We start from the raw sequence: 18,736 nt of genomic DNA, 5'->3' as shown, positions 1-18,736 counted from the left end.
AATTCAGCATTCAGTGATCCAGCTTTAGCAAAAAGAAATATAGTAACTCTGGTTTACTATACTTTGGACTTAGTTTTATCCCAGCCCACACACATCTAAGGTAGACCATATAATATACAATTTGCTTGTACAATTTTCCTTTAGATTTACCAAAACCATATAATATGAGCTCAAACCTAAACACTTTCAATTTCTATGCAAGCAGCCAGGCCCTTGCATTACATACAGGGAGTCCCCAAGTTACATACATCTCACTTACATATGACTCCTACTTAGAAAGGGAGGGAGACTACAGGAAGTGAGAGAAAGTCTACCTCCTAGGAAAGGAATTTCACCCTTGTAATGCCCTGTACACACGGTCGGACTTTGTTCGGACATTCCGACAACAAAATCCTAGGATTTTTTCCGACGGATGTTGGCTCAAACTTGTCTTGCATACACACGGTCACACAAAGTTGTCGGAAAATCTGATAGTTCTGAACGCGGTGACGTAAAACACGTACGTCGGGACTATAAACGGGGCAGTGGCCAATAGCTTTCATCTCTTTATTTATTCTGAGCATGCGTGGCACTTTGTCCTTCGGATTTGTGTACACACGATCAGAATTTCCGACAACGGATTTTGTTGTCGGAAAATTTTATCTCCTGCTCTCCAACTTGTGTCGGAAAATCCGATGGAAAATGTCCGATGGAGCCCACACACGGTCGGAATTTCCGACAACACGCTCCGATCGGACATTTTCCATCGGAAAATCCGACCGTGTGTACGGAGCATTAGAGTTATTATGGGAAAAAGATGTCTCCACTGAAGCTTTATCACCAATCCTTGCTTCCATGACAACCCAAAATTTTCAAAATCCAATTGTCACAGGTGAAATCTTCTGAACAGGGGCACAGACAGCAAAAGATACATTACAGGGGGGGGGGGGGTTAACCTTTCCCTATGCTGGAATTACACTTAAACAATGTACCTGTTCCAATTTGCACACAAATTCAACTTAAAGGGGTTGTAAACCCTCATGGTTTGTCACCTTAATGCATTCTATGCATTAAGGTGAAAAACCTACTGTAGTATAGCACCCCCCAGAGCCCCCCTTTTACTTACCTGAACCCGATCTTTCCAGCGACGAGAACGTGCCCAGCAGCTCCAGCCGCTGTCTCGGGTCCTCATTGGACAGATTGATAGCAGCGGGAGCCATTGGCTCCCGCTGCTGTCAATCAAACTCAGTGACACAGGGGGTGGGGCCGAGTTCTGCTGTCTGTGTCAATGAACGCAGCAGCAGGACTCAGGAGCGTACCCGCAAGTGTGCAGGTCTCCGAGGGGGCACTCAATCTGGGGAGTAGCCAGGAGCGCCGCTGGGGGACCCCATAAGAGGAGGATCGAGGCCACTCTGTGCAAAAACCCTTGCACAAAGGAGGCAAGTATACCATGTTTGTTATTTTAAAAAAACTAAAAAACACCACAAACCTTTACAATCCCTTTAAGAACAAACCTACAGAACCTTGTTTATAACCCAGGGACTGCCTGTAGTTGAATTTAAATCTAAAGGAGATTGAATAGGATAATTGTAAATTATGTGGCCAGCCTAACTGAAATACAACAATCCACTGAATTGTGTACAATAAATCTGCAAGAGATCTGCATAATTCATACATAATTACAGAAAAAAGACAAACGCGTTTTGGTAGTTATTCTCATAGAATAACTGCAATTTTCAATGTTTTATCCCAGAGAAAGGGTCTAAATCACATTTTACAATCACTCTCCTGCAAGATCGTGTAAGCAAGTGTGGCTTTTATGAGATGGAGGTTATAGTGCTGTAATTTGTGGAATAAATATCTGCTCATCTTCTTTTACCGTTCATTAATATAGAAAACAAATCTTTAACAAGTCATCTAGATTAGATGACACATTACAGTGGATTAAAGTAATTAACAAGATGTACCCAAACCATTAACACTGTTAATATGTGAATGTGGTCATAGGCCAACCATAACATAGAATCTGGTTGTCAGATGTTAATATACTGAGATAAAACTGTATATATTTAGTGACCTGTATGTAAAAAGTGATGGCAACTCAATTCTGAAATTCAGTTTTAGTTAGATGTCAGCAAGTTGAATCCCACCAGCTTCTTATATCTCAAGGACTCTTGTGACAAGATTTGTGGGTGGAGTTGCATTTAAATTCTACTCATCTAGAGAATATATTTTTAAAAACTTTTCAGGTTAATTTAGTAAAAACTAATTTGGTTTATATTATTATTATAAAACATATTTTGATATTACTCTTCTGTCTTTCACTTATGTAAATTTTTTCTTTTGCAACAGAGTATAATATTTGAAAAGGAATGATTTAACACAAGCAATCATATGACTTCTTGGGTTACCTGCAGCAGACATACAGCCGGTGAACTGGTAAAGATGCTTCCCCTCCAAATTACCTTGGTCACCAATCACTGACATCTTTTCACAGTGTTTACATACAGTTACCTGTAGAACAAAAAAAAAAATAATACTTGCAATTATATCTTTTCAGTGATAAAAATCTGCATTAACAAGGCAGAAATCCATTAAAAAGAGTTTCATTAGTTTAGAGCAGAAGGAAATAAGGAAAGAAGACTGGTTGCTTGCACTTTTTATATTGTTCTGTGCCTTATTACATTAAAGCGGAAGCTGCTGGAAGTCCTGTTGTAGTGTGCTATTCCCCGCCAGTCCTCCTCCCCTCCTGTCCATCCCAGGTGTTTGCAATATGTGACATCACCTGGGAAGGATGAGAAGGGAAGAGGGGCCATCGGGGAACAGCGTACTACAACGGGACTTGCAGCAGCTTCCCAGTACAGCTGTACATGAGACCAAAACTGCACATTTAATAATACTGGTGGGCTGAACTAAGTACAGTCTCACTCCTCTTGATATATTCTTAGTAATGTACAGTAAATTAAAATTCAGTAGAGAGAAACCTCAGAGGCGGTAAGTAGACTTGGGTGCTAAGGTGCAAAACCTAATGTACAGTTACTGCTGTCTCACCTTACTGTGCCCGGCTGCTGCTTCCCCCATGTAATGTTCTCTGCTGCTGCCCCCCCCCTCCATGTTACGTGCCCTGCAGCCCTTACATGTAATGTACCCTGTACTCTGCCTTGCTAACCCCCTGAGCTCTGCCCTGCTGACCCCCTGTATCCCATCCTGCTCCCCCTCTGTACACTGCTTATCTCAAGTTTGACCCAGAATTGAGCATCTGTGCAGAAAAAAGCAAGCACAGGATTCACATTACCCACTTCAGCCCTGGATGGATTTGCCCCCTTCCTGACCAGAGCACTTTCTGCGATTCGGCACTGCATTGCTTTAACTGACAACTGCGCAGTCATGCGACATTGTACCTAAACAAAATTGACGTCCTTCTTTTCCCCACAAATAGAGCTTTCTTTTGGTGACATTTGATCGCCTCTGCGTTTTTTATTTTTTGCGCTATAAACAATAAAGAGCGACAATTTAGAAAAAAAAAGCAATATTTTTAACTTTTTGCTTTAATAAATATCCCCCAAAAATATATACATTTTTTTCCCCAGTTTAAGCCGATATGTATTTTTTTACATATTTTTGGTAATAAAAATTGCAATAAGCATATAGTGATTGGTTTGCGCAAAAGTTATAGCGTCTACAAAATAGGGTATAGATTTATGGCATTTTTATTATTACCGTATATACTCGAGTATAAGTCGTTCCGAGTATAAGTCGAGGCCCTAATTTACCACAAAAAAATGGGAAAAACTTATTGACCCAAGTATAAGACAAGGGTGAGAAATACACAGCTACTGTAAGTGGAAAAGAGGGTCAACAATGCCCATTTGCAGCATCACTGTGCCCATTTGCATGCCTCACTGTGCCCATTTGCAGCCATAGGTCCCCTGAACTTCAAACTTGGTAGTTAAGGGTTCCTAGATGCCCCCTAGCTGCAGCCAAAATTTGGGGTCTCTGAACCCAAAGGGTCCCAAAATGACATTGCTGCAGATGGACACAGTTGACCGAATTTGGGGCCCCGTATCTCGGGGCCACTTAGTGCTAAGAACCCCAAATTTGGTGTGCAAACCCAGTGGAACTAGCACCATAAAATTTCAAAAGCTGGGGTTCCTAGCACCAAGTGGCCCTGAGATATGGGGCCCCAAGTTCGTTTCAGAAAATGTCAAGCACTTTTCTGCAGCAGAGAATGACATTTTCTGAACCGATTTTGGGGCCCCGTATCTCAGGGCCACTTAGTGCTAGGAACTTCAGCTTTGGATATGTGGTACCAGTTCCACTGGGTTTACATGCCAAATTTGGGGTTCCTAGCACCAAGTGGCCCTGAGATACGGGGCCCCAAAGTCGGTTCGGAAAATGAAATTTTTTGCTGCAGAAAAGTGCTTGACTCGAGTATAAGTCGAGGGGGGCACTTTCAGCACAAAAAAATGTGCTGAAAAACTCGACTTATACTCGAGTATATACAATATTTATTTATTTTTTACCAGTAATGGCGGCGATCTGCAGTTTTTATCGAGACTGAGACATTATGGCGGACACATCAGACACTTTTGACACATTTTTGGGACGATTGACAATTATACAGCGATCAGTGCTATAAAAATGCACTGATTACTGTATAAATGTCACTGTCAGGGAAGGGGTTAACACTAGGGGGCGATCAAGGGGTTAACTGTGTTCCTGACTGTGTGTTCTAACTGTAGGGGGAGGGGACTGACTATAGGTAATATACAGCAATCAGTGTAGCGCTGGACATAAGAGTGGAGTCCATGCAGTCAACCCATGCTGGATGCTGCATGTAAGGAGGGACTCTGCTGGGGGCACCTGATGTAAGGACGGACTGCTGGGGACGCCTGATGGCATCTGGTTGTAGGCGACGTGGCTAGTGACACACTCGGGACTCCCACTGATTCTGCATTATGGCTCATTTATATCTGACCTTTTCCGAGAAGAAACATTGAGGGAATTCTTGTGAACTTCTTCTTCGGGGTTCCCGTTGCTGTGGGCTGCCTGCCCGATGTAGTGAGAGAGGACTCGGAGGCTCCATCATCCCTGGACATTTCCACAACTAAGCTTGTTCTGACCCCCCTGAGTAAGGGCGGTCGCAGGCTTTCTGGTAAGCCTTCATCTTTACCATTTGGTGGTGGGCTGCACGGGAGGTGGATCGAATATTCCCGAATCCTGCAATATATCTTCCTCCGGATCTCTTTTGGATTTTACACATTGTTATTTGGGACACTTTTTTGAACTTTTTATTTTATTTTTCACTTTTATTATTCTTTTCACACATACCTATTTCTGGCATGGTCCCATATTTAAAAGGAATATCACTATGTATTGTATAGATATAAGCTTTAGATGATTATTTTTGGTGTATTTACATTGTTTATTCGGCATTACACCCTAGCATTATCAGAGATTGTGCACCAATTTCTAATCACCAGTTACACTCTTATGTCCAGCGCTACACTGATTGCTGTATATTTGATCTTTGCCTTATATCGAGGTTATAGTGTTTAGCAGCAGGATTTTACTCAATCTTTGTCACTTACGATTCATTTATTTTTCACATCTTCACATTTATGCACGTAGCGCGGTTCCTTATTTATTTATAGTGACTATAGGTAATGACAGATCGTGGTTCCTAGCTATTAGGAACTCACAATCTGCATCTCCTCTCCTCACAGAACAGGGATTTGTGTGTTTACACACACACGTCCCTGTTCTGCCTCTCGTGCCAGCCGGTCGCGAGCATCGGCACCCCTGCAGTGCAGTGGGCGAGCGCGCACCTGCTATCCTGCTTAAAGGAGCCAACGTACAACTACGGCGGTTCGCAGGATCGTGCCGACCTGCTGCAGTATAATGATGGCGGCTGGTCGGCAAGTGGCTAAATAGCTACGTTTTATTATTCACACTTGTTATTTAATGCTATTCCTAAGAATATTTGTTGTTCTATCAACAGCTTGCTGATCACACCAATGTTCTGTGAGCATTAGATCCAGGGGTTCTCCGAGATCTCAAGCTTTTTGCCAAGGGTTCCTCCAAGCAAAAAAAGGTTGAGAAAGCCTACTTTATATAGTTACATATAGTTTATACAGCACTGACAGCAGCCACATTTCTTACTAAAAATAGTTGGCCAATGCAAGTTTTTACTAACACAAATCCTGAAGTTAGGCTTTAACTTTAAGCTCATATATAAAGCCACCATTCAATCCAGTTATGATTTAAACAGCTTTTAATAATTTTACATACAGTTGGCAAAAGTACACGTATCTACCTTGACATTAGCCTCTTGTAAACACATTAACAGCACAAGACCGGGAGAGGGAGAATAAGCATTGGGTGCTGATAACCAGGCTCTGGGCTGACAAAAAAAAAACATATACAGTTATTGTAATAAATATTAGGCTTTAGCAAAAAAGATCAAATCAGAATTAGTAAAGCAAGATGCAGCTTGTTTGAATGTGCTGGCATTCACAGACATGTGGCAATGATGGAGCGGTGCCAGAACAGAACAAGTTAGCGTAACACTGGCTTATTTCCATTTGCATTATGCCCAGATATTAGAGACTGTTGTTTCCTGTCTGTTCACATTATGTAGGAAAGTTCATAGTGTCGTGGAGCGTGAAATGATGCTAAGCTTATTGTTGCAGTTTAGAAATCAGAACCGACATGGACAGAAGTTTAGAAAAAGACAAAAGGGAAATGTCCTGTAATAATAGCTACAAAACCACATTCATTCTTAAAGGAGAAGTTCACCTTTTTTTAAAAAACAAAACAAAATGCACAACTTTTTGAAGGTAAAAAAATGTGCATTTATTTATTTTTTTACCAGGAGCCTGGAAAGCATCGCACCTGCGATCAGCAGATCAAGAGTGCCATGCAGGACTGCAAACTGTCAGTGTATCTGTCTGCTCATACCTCATATGTGCAGGCAGATACACACTAACAGGAAGAGACAATGAACTATGTAGAGCGCTCAGCAGCATCTTGGTAGATCATTGAGAACTGAGAAGCTGACAGCCTCAAAGGATATCAGTACTTGTAGTTTTCCTACTCACAAAACTCTGGGAATGAATGAAAAAAAAGTGACAGTGGGGGGGGGGGGTACCTCCTCCGGCACCCACTGATTGTCGAGAAGAGGGGCTGGGTGGAGCTCTGCCTATGTAAACAATGCGGAGCTCAGTCCTGACAGCGGAGATGTGATGGAATCCATCACATCCCTTAGTAAAAGCACCACACAGTGTACACAAAAACACTGGTTAGGCACACATTTAACCCTTTAAATTCCCTAAATGTATATATACACACACACACATTATATATATATATATATATCCCATTCACGACAGATCCCCCTTCCTCAGTACAGACCCTACAGTACAGACCATACCTTCCTCAGTACAGACCCTGCAGTATAGACCACCTCCGCTCAGCCTATTCTCGGTGCAGACCCCCCTTGCAGTACAGACCCTGTCCCTCCCACCAGTACAGACTCCTCACAAATGCAGAGTGCATGTAGCCATCTTGTTCCAGTCAATGACAGGTGGATGGCTGCACAGATCTTTACGAGCATCCCTGAGCCTACAGGACCGATGCATGATTCCGATTGCAGACAGTCAGCGCCATAGCAATTTATGACGCTGTAGCTGACCATACACAGGGCTTAACATGCACTGAAGACAGAGTGTATGGACACTCCAGTCTTAGCGTGACCCCCTACCATGCCTTCACAAGTGCTACATTAAGTGGCTGCCTTAGTTAGTCTCATGGGCAACAGGACCCTGAGTATGTTGTGCTTACTCTGGCAAATCCTTGCTAGAAATGTATGTACGTTTCCATTTTTTATGCATTTCCGGGACTGTTTTTTTACATTTTCCTACCTTATTAATAACATTTACAACTTTTTTTTGGCAGATTAACATGAAATATTGTATTGAAATGGTTTACAGCCAGGAGGTGGAGCTGAAGGCTCCTTTTCATATGTTTTCCAGTCTATTCTTATCTTTTTAACCACTTTGCCCTTGGTGGAGGTAATATGACATCCTGGGGTTGTACGATGATGTCTGAACCTACAGGCATCATTCCAGGTACCAAAATGTTTAGCCGGCAAAACTTTTTCATGTAGAAGAGATTTGAGTCGCTATACAGCCATTCTATCACTTTTAATTAAAAGAAACAGATGCACTAATCTATAAGAATATTCACAGTGCAAAAATATACATGACAAAAATTTAAGGGCATAAAGTTCACTCCTACAAAAACAAGTGTATAGAAATAAATAAAAAAATTGGATGAAATGACTCAAAGTGAAAAATATACGATTCAGTTCATAAAAAGGTGCAAAAAAAAAAAAAGATGTGCATGAAAAACGTCCAATTGACAAACCCTTATACAAAAGGGAACTGAGTGAACCAAATATGTGAAAAATTCTGTGCTCTTCTAGGGAATTGGGTGCACCAAATATAAGGGAACTTCAGTGCACTTCACAACACAAAGACTTTAATATCCAATCAACCACATAGATTCATAAATACCAGATAGCAGTAGTTTCAAGAATTTGATAATAATCCCACCATGCTCCAACAGACTGGGCTGTAAAAACGAACCAAATTCCAGGTAACAGCGGTATCAGACACTGGACAATGATCCCATCAGGCTCCAACACCTTAAGCTGTAAAAGTGGACCCGGTTTTTCAATGGACGCAGGAATCACAGTAACTTTGGAAAAGCTGATATCCAATCTGGCAGCTCAAGGATAAGTCCCAGAGCATAAAGGAAGAAGCGGATAGCCGAGCAGTGGTTTGCACCAACCAGCTCAAACGGTTAGATGTCTCACAATGGGCTCCACCCGGCCTCATCTGGGATAGGAGACTCACCAAAGACATCTGCTAATAGCATGAATACAAGTGGATGTGGGTGACACCGGAAGTTAAAATGATCTATACATCCTTTTGGTGTCACCTAGATGGGACATGTAAGAAATTCTAAATAAGAAAAAAAATATGCTATGCCACCAAAGTGTAATCAATACTTGGTATTAGGTGTGCATTAGCCCAGGTTCACACCGAGCTGCGGGAATGAAGCCGTGCAAGCTCAGCTGAACTCGCACGATTTCACTCCTGCATGTCAGTCCCGATTTCGGCCGCGATCCCAGAGACATCCGTGCAGGTTTCTGCACAGATGTCAATGTAAATTGCAGCCCGAAATCACAAAAAGCAGTACAGAAACTACCCTTTCAAATCGGTGCAGCACCGCAGATGTGGCGTCGCAACGATTAGGGCGGTGCCATTGACGGCAATTGCTGCCAATTTGACATGCGACTTGACATGTCAAATCGCATGTTAAAACACTCCAGTGTGAACCAGGGCCAAAGGTCAAAAAAAGTAATTAAAAAAGATTACCAAAAAATAATTAAATTAAAAAAACCTATTTCCAAAAAAATAAAAATAAATTATTTTTAAATTTTAAATATGTTCAGGATGTAGAGACCAACTGATTCTCTCCACGATGATCACCATTTGCAGATACATATACATAATAAAGAGTTGTCATAAACCCAATGTATTGGTAGGTAGAACTGAACATAATATAACATAACCCAGTATGACAAGTAGACATAATATCTATCACATATTAAAAGAGAACCCTTCATTGAGTAAACAGTAGTATAGATAGTAATCTAAAAGGGATACTAAAAAAAAAACCTAAAAAGACCTAAAATAAACTAACACTAGCACTAATGGAAAAAGAAAGATCAGCTATTATCAATGAGACAATTAATATCCCATTCTATGTTCATTCCCAAGGGTCTATAAGTAAAAAATCCAATGGGTTTCACGGCGGGATAGAGATTTTTTCATATTGGTCCCCCTCCAATGGGGTGTGAATTTCTCAATGCCTGTGACCTGTAATAAAGACCGACCTCTCTTATGGTAATCACAAAAATGCTTGGACACACTGTGCCCTTTAAAGCCTTTCAAGATGTTCTGCTATCCTCACTTTAAGTGCCCATGTGGCCCTCCCAATATATTGGAACCCACATGGGCACCTCCAGAGGTATGACAGCTACAGTTCCACATGTAATGAACTCCTTAATGGAAAAGGTACATTTTTTTTTTTTAACATAAAGTTTATTTAAGTTTCACAAAGCAGGTGTACAATACCAGAGTACAGATACATACAGACAGAAATCAAATTTTGTCCTTACATAGCATTACAGGTAGAATTTAAAAACAGCAAACGTAACAATCAGTTGGTTCATTCCTCGTGTCATATACCTCATAATCCATTGCGAGCGCAGCCACCAAGAAATATATATGGGGGGGGTGTTGATTAATTGCCTTCCGCAAGGTAGAACCCACATCCTATAGTATAGAGCAAGGTTTAGAGATGGCTAATGGGGGACACGTGACAGTAGGAGGTGAGGGGGCTTTCAAGGTCTACTCAGTGGTAAGGTGTTTCGCCTGCACTCATGCTGCCCGGATTTTATCAAATTTTTTGGGGAAATTCCTACTTGGAAAAGGTACATTTAGTAGTATGAGATGTAAAGGAAGCAGTCCTCATAGTTTTTTAATCCTTACATAATTTACACCTTCTACATGAATAAATATATGAATGATGAATGAATATTTTAGATTCCCAAACATTCTGATTTTGGGGAACACCTCCGTGGAACTAGGAGCTACCAAATCTTTCAAGTTTTGGGTTCTTCTAAAAATGACATTCGGTCAATCAGGGAGAGCTGGACCCAACACATCATCTCCCTTCAGGACTTTCCAGTGTTTTGTCAAAATTTTATTAACCCATTTATACTGGGAAGAGAAAGTGGTCAAAAAGGACCACTCCGAATTTATTAGAAACATTAACTTTTTTGTCTCTAGGGACTAAGAGTGTGTTCTTATCCTGAGTCGATATTCTCTGGATTTCTGATTCTAGAACAAGATTATCATAACCCTTCTCCACGAATCTCTCAGAGTGAATGCCTGCAGACTAAAATCGTCTAAGTTAGAGCAATTTTGTCTAATTAGTTGAAATTGACTTTTAGGAACTGATTGTAACCAGTTGGGATGATGACAACTTCCAACTGGTATAAAACCATTTCTATCAGTGGTTTTAAAGAACGTTTTTGTCAAAAGTTTATTGTGTTGCTTGAATATAGTAACATCCAAAAAGTTGATGGAAGTATCACTCCATTCATGAGTGTACCTAATACCCCAATTTTTAGTAGATCTTTCATAAAAATATGAAGTGAGTTCGCGTCATCAATGTAACAATGCCAAAACCTCAAATTGGGATGCCTATCTGTGAAAATCGCCTCATTTTCCCATAAAGCCATAAACAGATTGGCTAGACTGGGGGCAAATTTCCCCATCGCAACGCCAGTCTGCTGTAAATAATAATTCCCTTGGTAAAAAAAAAGTAATTATGTTCCATCGCAAAACGTAAAAGTTTGAGAATGAAATCTTTATGGGGAATTGTCAGCCGGTTGTCTTTATCAAGGAAGTGTTTCGCTGCCTGATACCCTATCTGATGGGGAATAACAGTGTACAGCGAAGACACATCAGCTGTTACTAATATCATACCATCCTCTATATTTAGTTCTGAGGCTGCATTCACACCTGAGCGTTTTCAGCTCTCAAAACGCTCATCTCAAAAGTTCAAAAACGCCCAACAAGCAAAATCCTGTTTATTTCAATGGCATCTGTTCACATCTGAGTGTTTTGTCATCTTTAGCAAAATGCCTGTCGCTCAAACAATTACATGAGCTTCTTTTGGGCTGATTACAAGCGTTTTTAGGTTCCATAGAAATGAATGGAAATGCCTGAATAGAGCTTCATGGACGTTTTACCGGCGTTTCAGCTGCATTTCAGCTGCGTTTTAAGGCCCAACAGTAGTCTCTACCCCTTGTAATCACACACACCCCTAATCAAGCACATGGTCAGCGAGATGAAGGACATCAGTTTGCTGCATGAAGCTGAGGGCTTCATTGCCTTGGTGCGGGCACATCCCTGTCTTTATGACACCAAGCACCCACAATAAAAAAAGATCAACTACAAAACAAGAATATGGGAGGAAACCTCAGCAAAAAATTATTGTCGGATGGTCCAAGTTCACAAACCAAGAGAAGCATGATAAAAGTTATGTGTTCTGTAGCCATGTTTTGCCTTTGCTTTTCTTCTCACATGTCACGTCTTTCCTGTTGTTCTGCTGCTTGTATTGTACAGTTGTGAAGTTGAACATACAGACATGTTTCAGCATTGTAGTCATGTAGTTTAACATGTGGGGGTAGAGAAATGCACTACAGCACTCCAAAATTTAAGCTGTGAATGTGTCCGACACTACGATTTCACATGCCATTCAGAATGCATGGCATCCCCCCCCCCACGCATGCAAAATCGTAGTTCAGGTGTGTGACCTGCAGTGAAATCGCACTGTCAAAAAGTCCATGCAAATTCACTGTGGGTCCAGACCTGCACATTTACATGCGTGTGGATGCCATGCAGAATGCATGGCATCCCCCTACGCATGCAAAATTGCAGTTCGGGTGTGTGACCTGCAGTGAAATCGAATGGTCAAAAAGACTGATGCAAAAATTGAAGACACATAACACTGAAATTAATTCAAATATGTTATTGTGTACAGCAATGCAGGAAAATGGTATTGGAATTCCTTATTTTCAAATGTAGAAATTGGCATATTATGCTTTTTCAATGGCTTCCATTTGCCATGGAACCTGTCCAGTTGTCATGAAATCCTACTACAAACATGAAACCATCCAGACAGATGACACAATATGGTAAGTAGTGGAAAAGTCCAACGCGTTTCAAAAAGTGCATACAATATCATCTTTATCAGGGACTGTAACCACCTCTGAAAATGTAAAATACAATATGAATATACTAGATAAACAATTACGATGAAATATATAAAATTGACTTCATCGTATATAAAACATCTATCAATACCATTAATAAACTTACAAAGTTCTCCCTCGGCACCAAGGATCATCCTGAAAGTTTGTATAATGCCGCATACACATGAGCGGAATGTCCGACAGAAAAAGTCAGACGGAAGCTTTTCATCGTCTATTCCAATCGTGTGTACGCCTCATCGGACTTTTTTTTTTCGAAAATTCTGACGGACCTAGAAATGGAACATGTTCTAAATATATCCGACTGAACCATTTCCTATAGGGAAAACTGCTCGTCTGTATGCTGTTCCGACGGACCAAAAATGACGCATGCTCTGAAGCAAGTACAAGACGGAAGCTATTGGCTACTGGCTATTGAACTTCCTTTTTCTAGTCCCGTCGTACGTGTTTGATGTCACCTCGTTCTGGACGGTCGGACTTTGGTGTGACCGTGTGTATGCAAGACCGCTTGAGCAGAATCCGATCGTGTGTACAGGGCTTTAGCCTTTCATCACACAAAGAGGCCATGAGGTAAAAAAACCCAACAAGGGCGTTCAAGAAGGAAGTCCTAAAAGAAAGGTCTTAGCCAAGAAATGGGGTAAGCCTACAATAAAGTTTTTTTTATTTAAAAGGATAAGTGCACTGAAAAGGTACTAGTGGTGTCTTGGGGGGACAGAACCGAAACCCCAAGCAGGGACATCACCAATGAACAACAGCCCACATACCAAGAAGGAGGCTATATCCCTGGGAGCACCCCAACCATGGGTCGGCATCTGCACCCCAGAAAAAGAAAGACACCACCCCAAATCAAAATTAAAAGAGTAATAAATAACAAAGGCCACACTTACACAATAATGAAGTTTTAGCAAATCCCAGGTCCAAAGGTGGAATTTGTATAGCTGTGGCCCCTGAGAAGGTAGTCCCAAACAACAAATGGGGAACACCTACAATAAGAATTTTAAATTATATTGGAGGTGCACCTAAACATATTGATTATGTGTCCCCAGGGGGACCGACCGGTCCCACATGTGAGAATACCACCAGGTAGAAAGCAGCCAAACCACCCAATGGGTGGCTGCATCCCTGGGAGCATCCAACACCGATGGGACCGGAACCTGCACCCCAAGGGAAACACATCCTCAAAAACAAAAATTAAATCAAACTTACCAGATGGAGTTAGGCAAATACTAGGTCCAAACCAGGACATAGAATTGCCATGGCTTCTGCCCTGAACGATAAACCAGGGCTAAACCCCCCAGAAAAAGGGATTAGGCTTCCAAGGAATGATCCTAACAAATGGGTGAGGAGAGAAGAATGGCGCCCTTAAGGCCCCTGGCGTCCTCCTTATAAGTCCCAGAAAGGATCCACCCTGTTAGGTGCCAGGAGATGACGTCCGACGGACGACCGGACGCAACGTTACTTCCCCATGGCAGCACAAGCAGAGGGCCAAGGCGGGAAAGCGTCGCCATGTGCACGGCGTCATCACGTGACATAGGCGCAGCCAAGTGATGCAGTCGAACTTTCCAGGAATAGATGCGGCCGCGTCATGAAGTAGGACGCAGTCACGTCATAGCGTAGGGTGCGGCTGCATCATCCAAAAGGACAGACGGGCCACCTCCCACCTAGTGATGACAAAGTCCTGGAAGTGGCCACGTGCAACGTGGAGCTCCACAAAAAAAAGAGCGGAGACAATTTGCATTCGCACATCGCATATGATCGAAACCACCCATACCATAGGAAAAACGCAGCAGGCAGATAAAAATTTAGACGCTGTTGACACAATGCGTTGTCATCATCCGCGGAAGGAACATAGGACGCCTCCGCACACAGGCCAAACCCAATCTCAATGGAGTCCATATTCAGCAGTTGGGACGACAAGGGGGAGAATACCCTCAGTGCCCCAGACCATCGAAATAGGGGGACAAGGAGTGTCCAAAGGCTATGCACAAAATGGGGAAACCCCCAATCTAGAACAGGGAGATGCACATCCCAGATAAGGGGGACAAAATCCCCAATGGGGAGGGTGAAAAACCCCCAGCACAAAAACCTTCCCAGTATCCCTGAGATGGCGCTAAAAGCACCATATCTCATGGAGTAGAGAAGAAAAATTTGCTCTCAGACAAGTGTTGTGTGAGGGCCTGGGTGTGCCGGGTGTGTGATGATGGTCACAAACAAGAACGAAATACCGGAGCAGAGGGAAAACTCACTTCATTCAAAAAAAAAATGACACATAGAACAAATACTGCAATACTCCAGGTTGAGATACCTATGGCAACTCCTGGACACAGCAATGCTAATATCAAAAAACAAATAACAAACATAGAAAAAAAAAGAAAAGGAGACAATCATAAGAGAGAACATCGGAACTGCACATGTACAAACATATCAAGGAACTTTAGAGAGATCATGAAAACAGGTTTATGGAAAAACCTATATTATAAGATATAGAAAATAAACAATGAATATAGGTTTATAAAAGAACCCATATTGTAGGTTTATAAAAGGACCCATGTTGTGAAAATATGAGCAAAAATCAACTGTAGATTAACACAAAGTAGAAAACCTGACTTATTGGCGTTTAAAGTTTAGTCTGTTTTACCCGAACTGAAACCTTCTAGGAAGGGCCTAAAACTCTCCGCCTCATTGAGGCCCGGTGAAGTGGTGGAATCCAAGTATCTGATCCAGCGCATTTCACGCTGTAATAAGATTTTGTTCCAATCCTCCCCCTTAGTTGGAATATGCACTCGGTCCAAGACCGTGAAATTAACAATTGGCATTCTATAACCATGTCTCTTGGCCACATGTCTGCCAAGAGGAAGATAAACGTTGCCAATTTGCATACTGTGTAGATGTTTACTGACTCGTTGTCCAAATTCCTGTCAGGTCTTCCCAACACAGAAAGCTCCACACTGGAATTGTAGGAGATAGACAATTCCCTTGGTCTTACAGTTTGCATAATGCCTCAATACGGAAACGTTCCCCGTTAGGTAGTAAGAAGAATGTACTCCTACCAATTACCTCACAGAAGGAGCAAGATCCACAGGGGTAGGTGCCCCACACTTTACATGGATGTTTTCTCTGATTGCCCCTATACCCCTGGATCCTGCCCTTCTGAAGCTAATCTGTGGGTTCGAGGTAACTAAACTGATCAAAGTGGAGTCCTCAGTGAGAATGGACCAAGGTTTCTCACCCTTTCGTGTTCGTTTGAGTAACGTAATATGATCCTTGTTGTGTCGTCTTTTTTCTTCCCCTTGGTCTTAAAGATCATGACTATCCTTCTCCTTGACTCTATTAAAGGCTTTTTTTTGAGAGAGGATTTCATATACCCTCTCAATAGTAGTCTCTTACTTAACTCATCAGCCTCTTGTTGAAACGCTTCCAGGGTGGTGCAGTTACATTTCAAGCCGCTTACCTGAGCCGTCGGTAGCGGCGGAGGCGATCGGGTTCCTCTTCCTGTTATGCATGGAGACGAGTGAGGGGAAGATGGCCCCCACCCTTTTCCATATCATTGCACGTCAAAAAGTCATTTCCGCCCACAGCTCTTAAAAGAGACAGTTTTTTTTCCCCCAAATGGCATTTAATTAATATTTTTTTTTATTGCATTTTAGTGTAAATATGAGATCTGAGGTCTTGTTGACCCCAGATCTCAGATTTAAGAGGTCATGTCATGCTTTTTTCTATTACAAGGGATGTTTACAAAAGTGAAACATTTAAAAAAAAAAAAAAAAAAAAGAACAGTGTAAAAATAAAAAATAAAAGGTAAAATAAATAAGAAAAAAATATAATTTTTTGTTAAAATGCGCCCCGTCCCGCCAAGCTCGCGCGCAGAAGGGAACGCATACGTGAGTAGCACCCGCATATGAAAACAGTGTTCAAACCACACATGTGAGGTATCGCTGCGATCATTAGAGTGAGAGCAATAATTCTAGCCATAGAGCTCCTCTGTAACTCAAAACATGCAACCTGTAGAATTTTTTAAACGACGCCTATGAAGATTTTTAATTTGGATTACCAGACATATGATAGATCCCCACATGGTTGGTATAACAATCATGGAGGGAATCACCAAGAACAACATCATTCTCAACGCACACCTATACAGAGTTATAACTGGTTCTCTACTAGAGAAGACCATCTGCGAGAGATTTATGATACACATTATTCCTATATGGAAAGGGAACATGACCAGTATAACAAATCACCTTATAATTATAATCAAACATACCCTGGACCATACTATTCTGGGGGTTTTCCCAGGGAAGTTGTGGGCTCCAAACGAAGAGCAGAACAAAACATAGCTCCCGAGAGGGGCGGCGTGCCAGGAAAAAGAACATAAATGCTACTGCCATTTTTAATTTGAGTCAGGCGATGTTTACCAATGCCAAATTACTCATTTTAGATAAAGGACTCAAATTTGCTCCTTCTAAGAAACTCAATAAATTTGCCACTTTTATAGACGTACAGAGATTCATATGTAAACTTAATGTGCAAAGATATTCCCCCCCCCCCCAAGTTCCACAGCACCTTCAATTAAAGTCTTTCATGACTTAGTTTTGAGGGCTTTAGACTCGTTGCTTAAGAAAAGAGTACATGATAATTCCAATATTAAAGTGGGCCTCAAGGCTTTGTGTGAATGCAAGGACTTGATTATACGTCTGGCGGATAAAGGTGGAGGTCTAGTTATTTTGGATAAGTGACTATTATGTAGAAATGTCTAGAATCCTTAACAATTCAGACACATACGGACCACTCTTTAAGGATCCCACCTTAGAGTTCAAAAGGGTATTGGTTGAACTGGTTAACAGGGGGTTCCAACTGGGGATTATTGATAAGAAGGAGAGAGATTATCTAGTACCCTTGTCCCCCTGTATACCCATAATGTATTATCTCCCCAAAGTCTATAAGAATGCTACCCAACCCACTGGCCGACCTATTGTCAGAGGTATTGACTCTGTGACATCCCGCATAGGACGTTATATTGATTTTTATTTATAGTTACATAGTTACATAGTAGGTGAGGTTGAAAAAAGACACAAGTCCATCAAGTCCAACCTATGTGTGTGATTATGTGTCAGTATTACATTACATATCCGTGTATATTGCGGTCATTCAGGTGATTATCTAATAGTTTCTTGAAGCTATCAATGCTCCCCGCTGAGACCACCGCCTGTGGAAGGGAATTCCACATCCTTGCCGCTCTTACAGTAAAGAACCCTCTACGTAGTTTAAGGTTAAACCTCTTTTCTTCTAATTGTAATGAGTGGCCACGAGTCTTATTAAACTCTCTTCTGCGAAAAAGTTTTATCCCTATTGTGGGGTCACCAGTACAGTATTTGTAAATTGAAATCATATCCCCTCTCAAGCGTCTCTTCTCCAGAGAGAATAAGTTCAGTGCTCGCAACCTTTCCTCATAACTAAGATCCTCCAGACCCTTTATTAGCTTTGTTGCCCTTCTTTGTACTCGCTCCATTTGCAGTACGTCCCTCCTGAGGACTGGTGCCCAGAACTGGACAGCATACTCCAGGTGCGGGCGGACCAGAGTCTTGTAGAGCGGGAGAATTATCGTTTTATCTCTGCAGTTGATCCCCCTTTTAATGCATGCCAATATTCTGTTTGCTTTATTAGCAGCAGCTTGGCATTGCATGCCATTGCTGAGCCTATCATCCACTAGGACCCCCAAGTCCTTTTCCATCCTAGATTCCCCCAGAGGTTCTCCCCCCAGTGTATAGATTGCATTCATATTTTTGACACCCAAATGCATTATTTTACATTTTTCTACATTGAACCTCATTTGCCATGTAGTTG

General features: G+C 41.7%; 1 protein-coding gene and 1 long non-coding RNA gene across 5 annotated transcripts in view; one reads left to right on the top strand and one right to left on the bottom strand.

Moving 5' to 3' along the window:
- The window catches only part of SAMD7 (sterile alpha motif domain containing 7), a 106,257-nt gene that overhangs the window by 53,996 nt on the left and 33,525 nt on the right, over nucleotides 1–18,736 (bottom strand). For 2 of the 4 annotated variants that reach the window (XM_073626168.1, XM_073626169.1), the window contains 2 exons: nucleotides 6,296–6,382; nucleotides 2,391–2,493 (listed from right to left, as the gene is read on the bottom strand). In XM_073626168.1, coding sequence (XP_073482269.1) covers nucleotides 2,391–2,493; nucleotides 6,296–6,322 — 130 coding nt within the window. In that variant the 5' untranslated portion in view covers nucleotides 6,323–6,382. The remainder of the gene's footprint in view (nucleotides 1–2,390; nucleotides 2,494–6,295; nucleotides 6,383–18,736) is intronic. The other 2 variants (XM_073626170.1, XM_073626171.1) reach the window with 1 other exon arrangement.
- LOC141139752 (uncharacterized) overlaps nucleotides 1–18,736 on the top strand; it is a 61,407-nt gene that overhangs the window by 11,659 nt on the left and 31,012 nt on the right. Inside the window, exon 3 of the long non-coding RNA XR_012243800.1 lies at nucleotides 2,332–2,418. This is a non-coding gene — a long non-coding RNA (uncharacterized lncRNA). The remainder of the gene's footprint in view (nucleotides 1–2,331; nucleotides 2,419–18,736) is intronic.

This window comes from Aquarana catesbeiana, linkage group LG04 (assembly GCF_042186555.1).
Source record: "Aquarana catesbeiana isolate 2022-GZ linkage group LG04, ASM4218655v1, whole genome shotgun sequence".
Classification (NCBI taxonomy): domain Eukaryota; kingdom Metazoa; phylum Chordata; class Amphibia; order Anura; family Ranidae; genus Aquarana; species Aquarana catesbeiana.
This window is presented reverse-complemented; position numbering and strand designations above follow the sequence as displayed.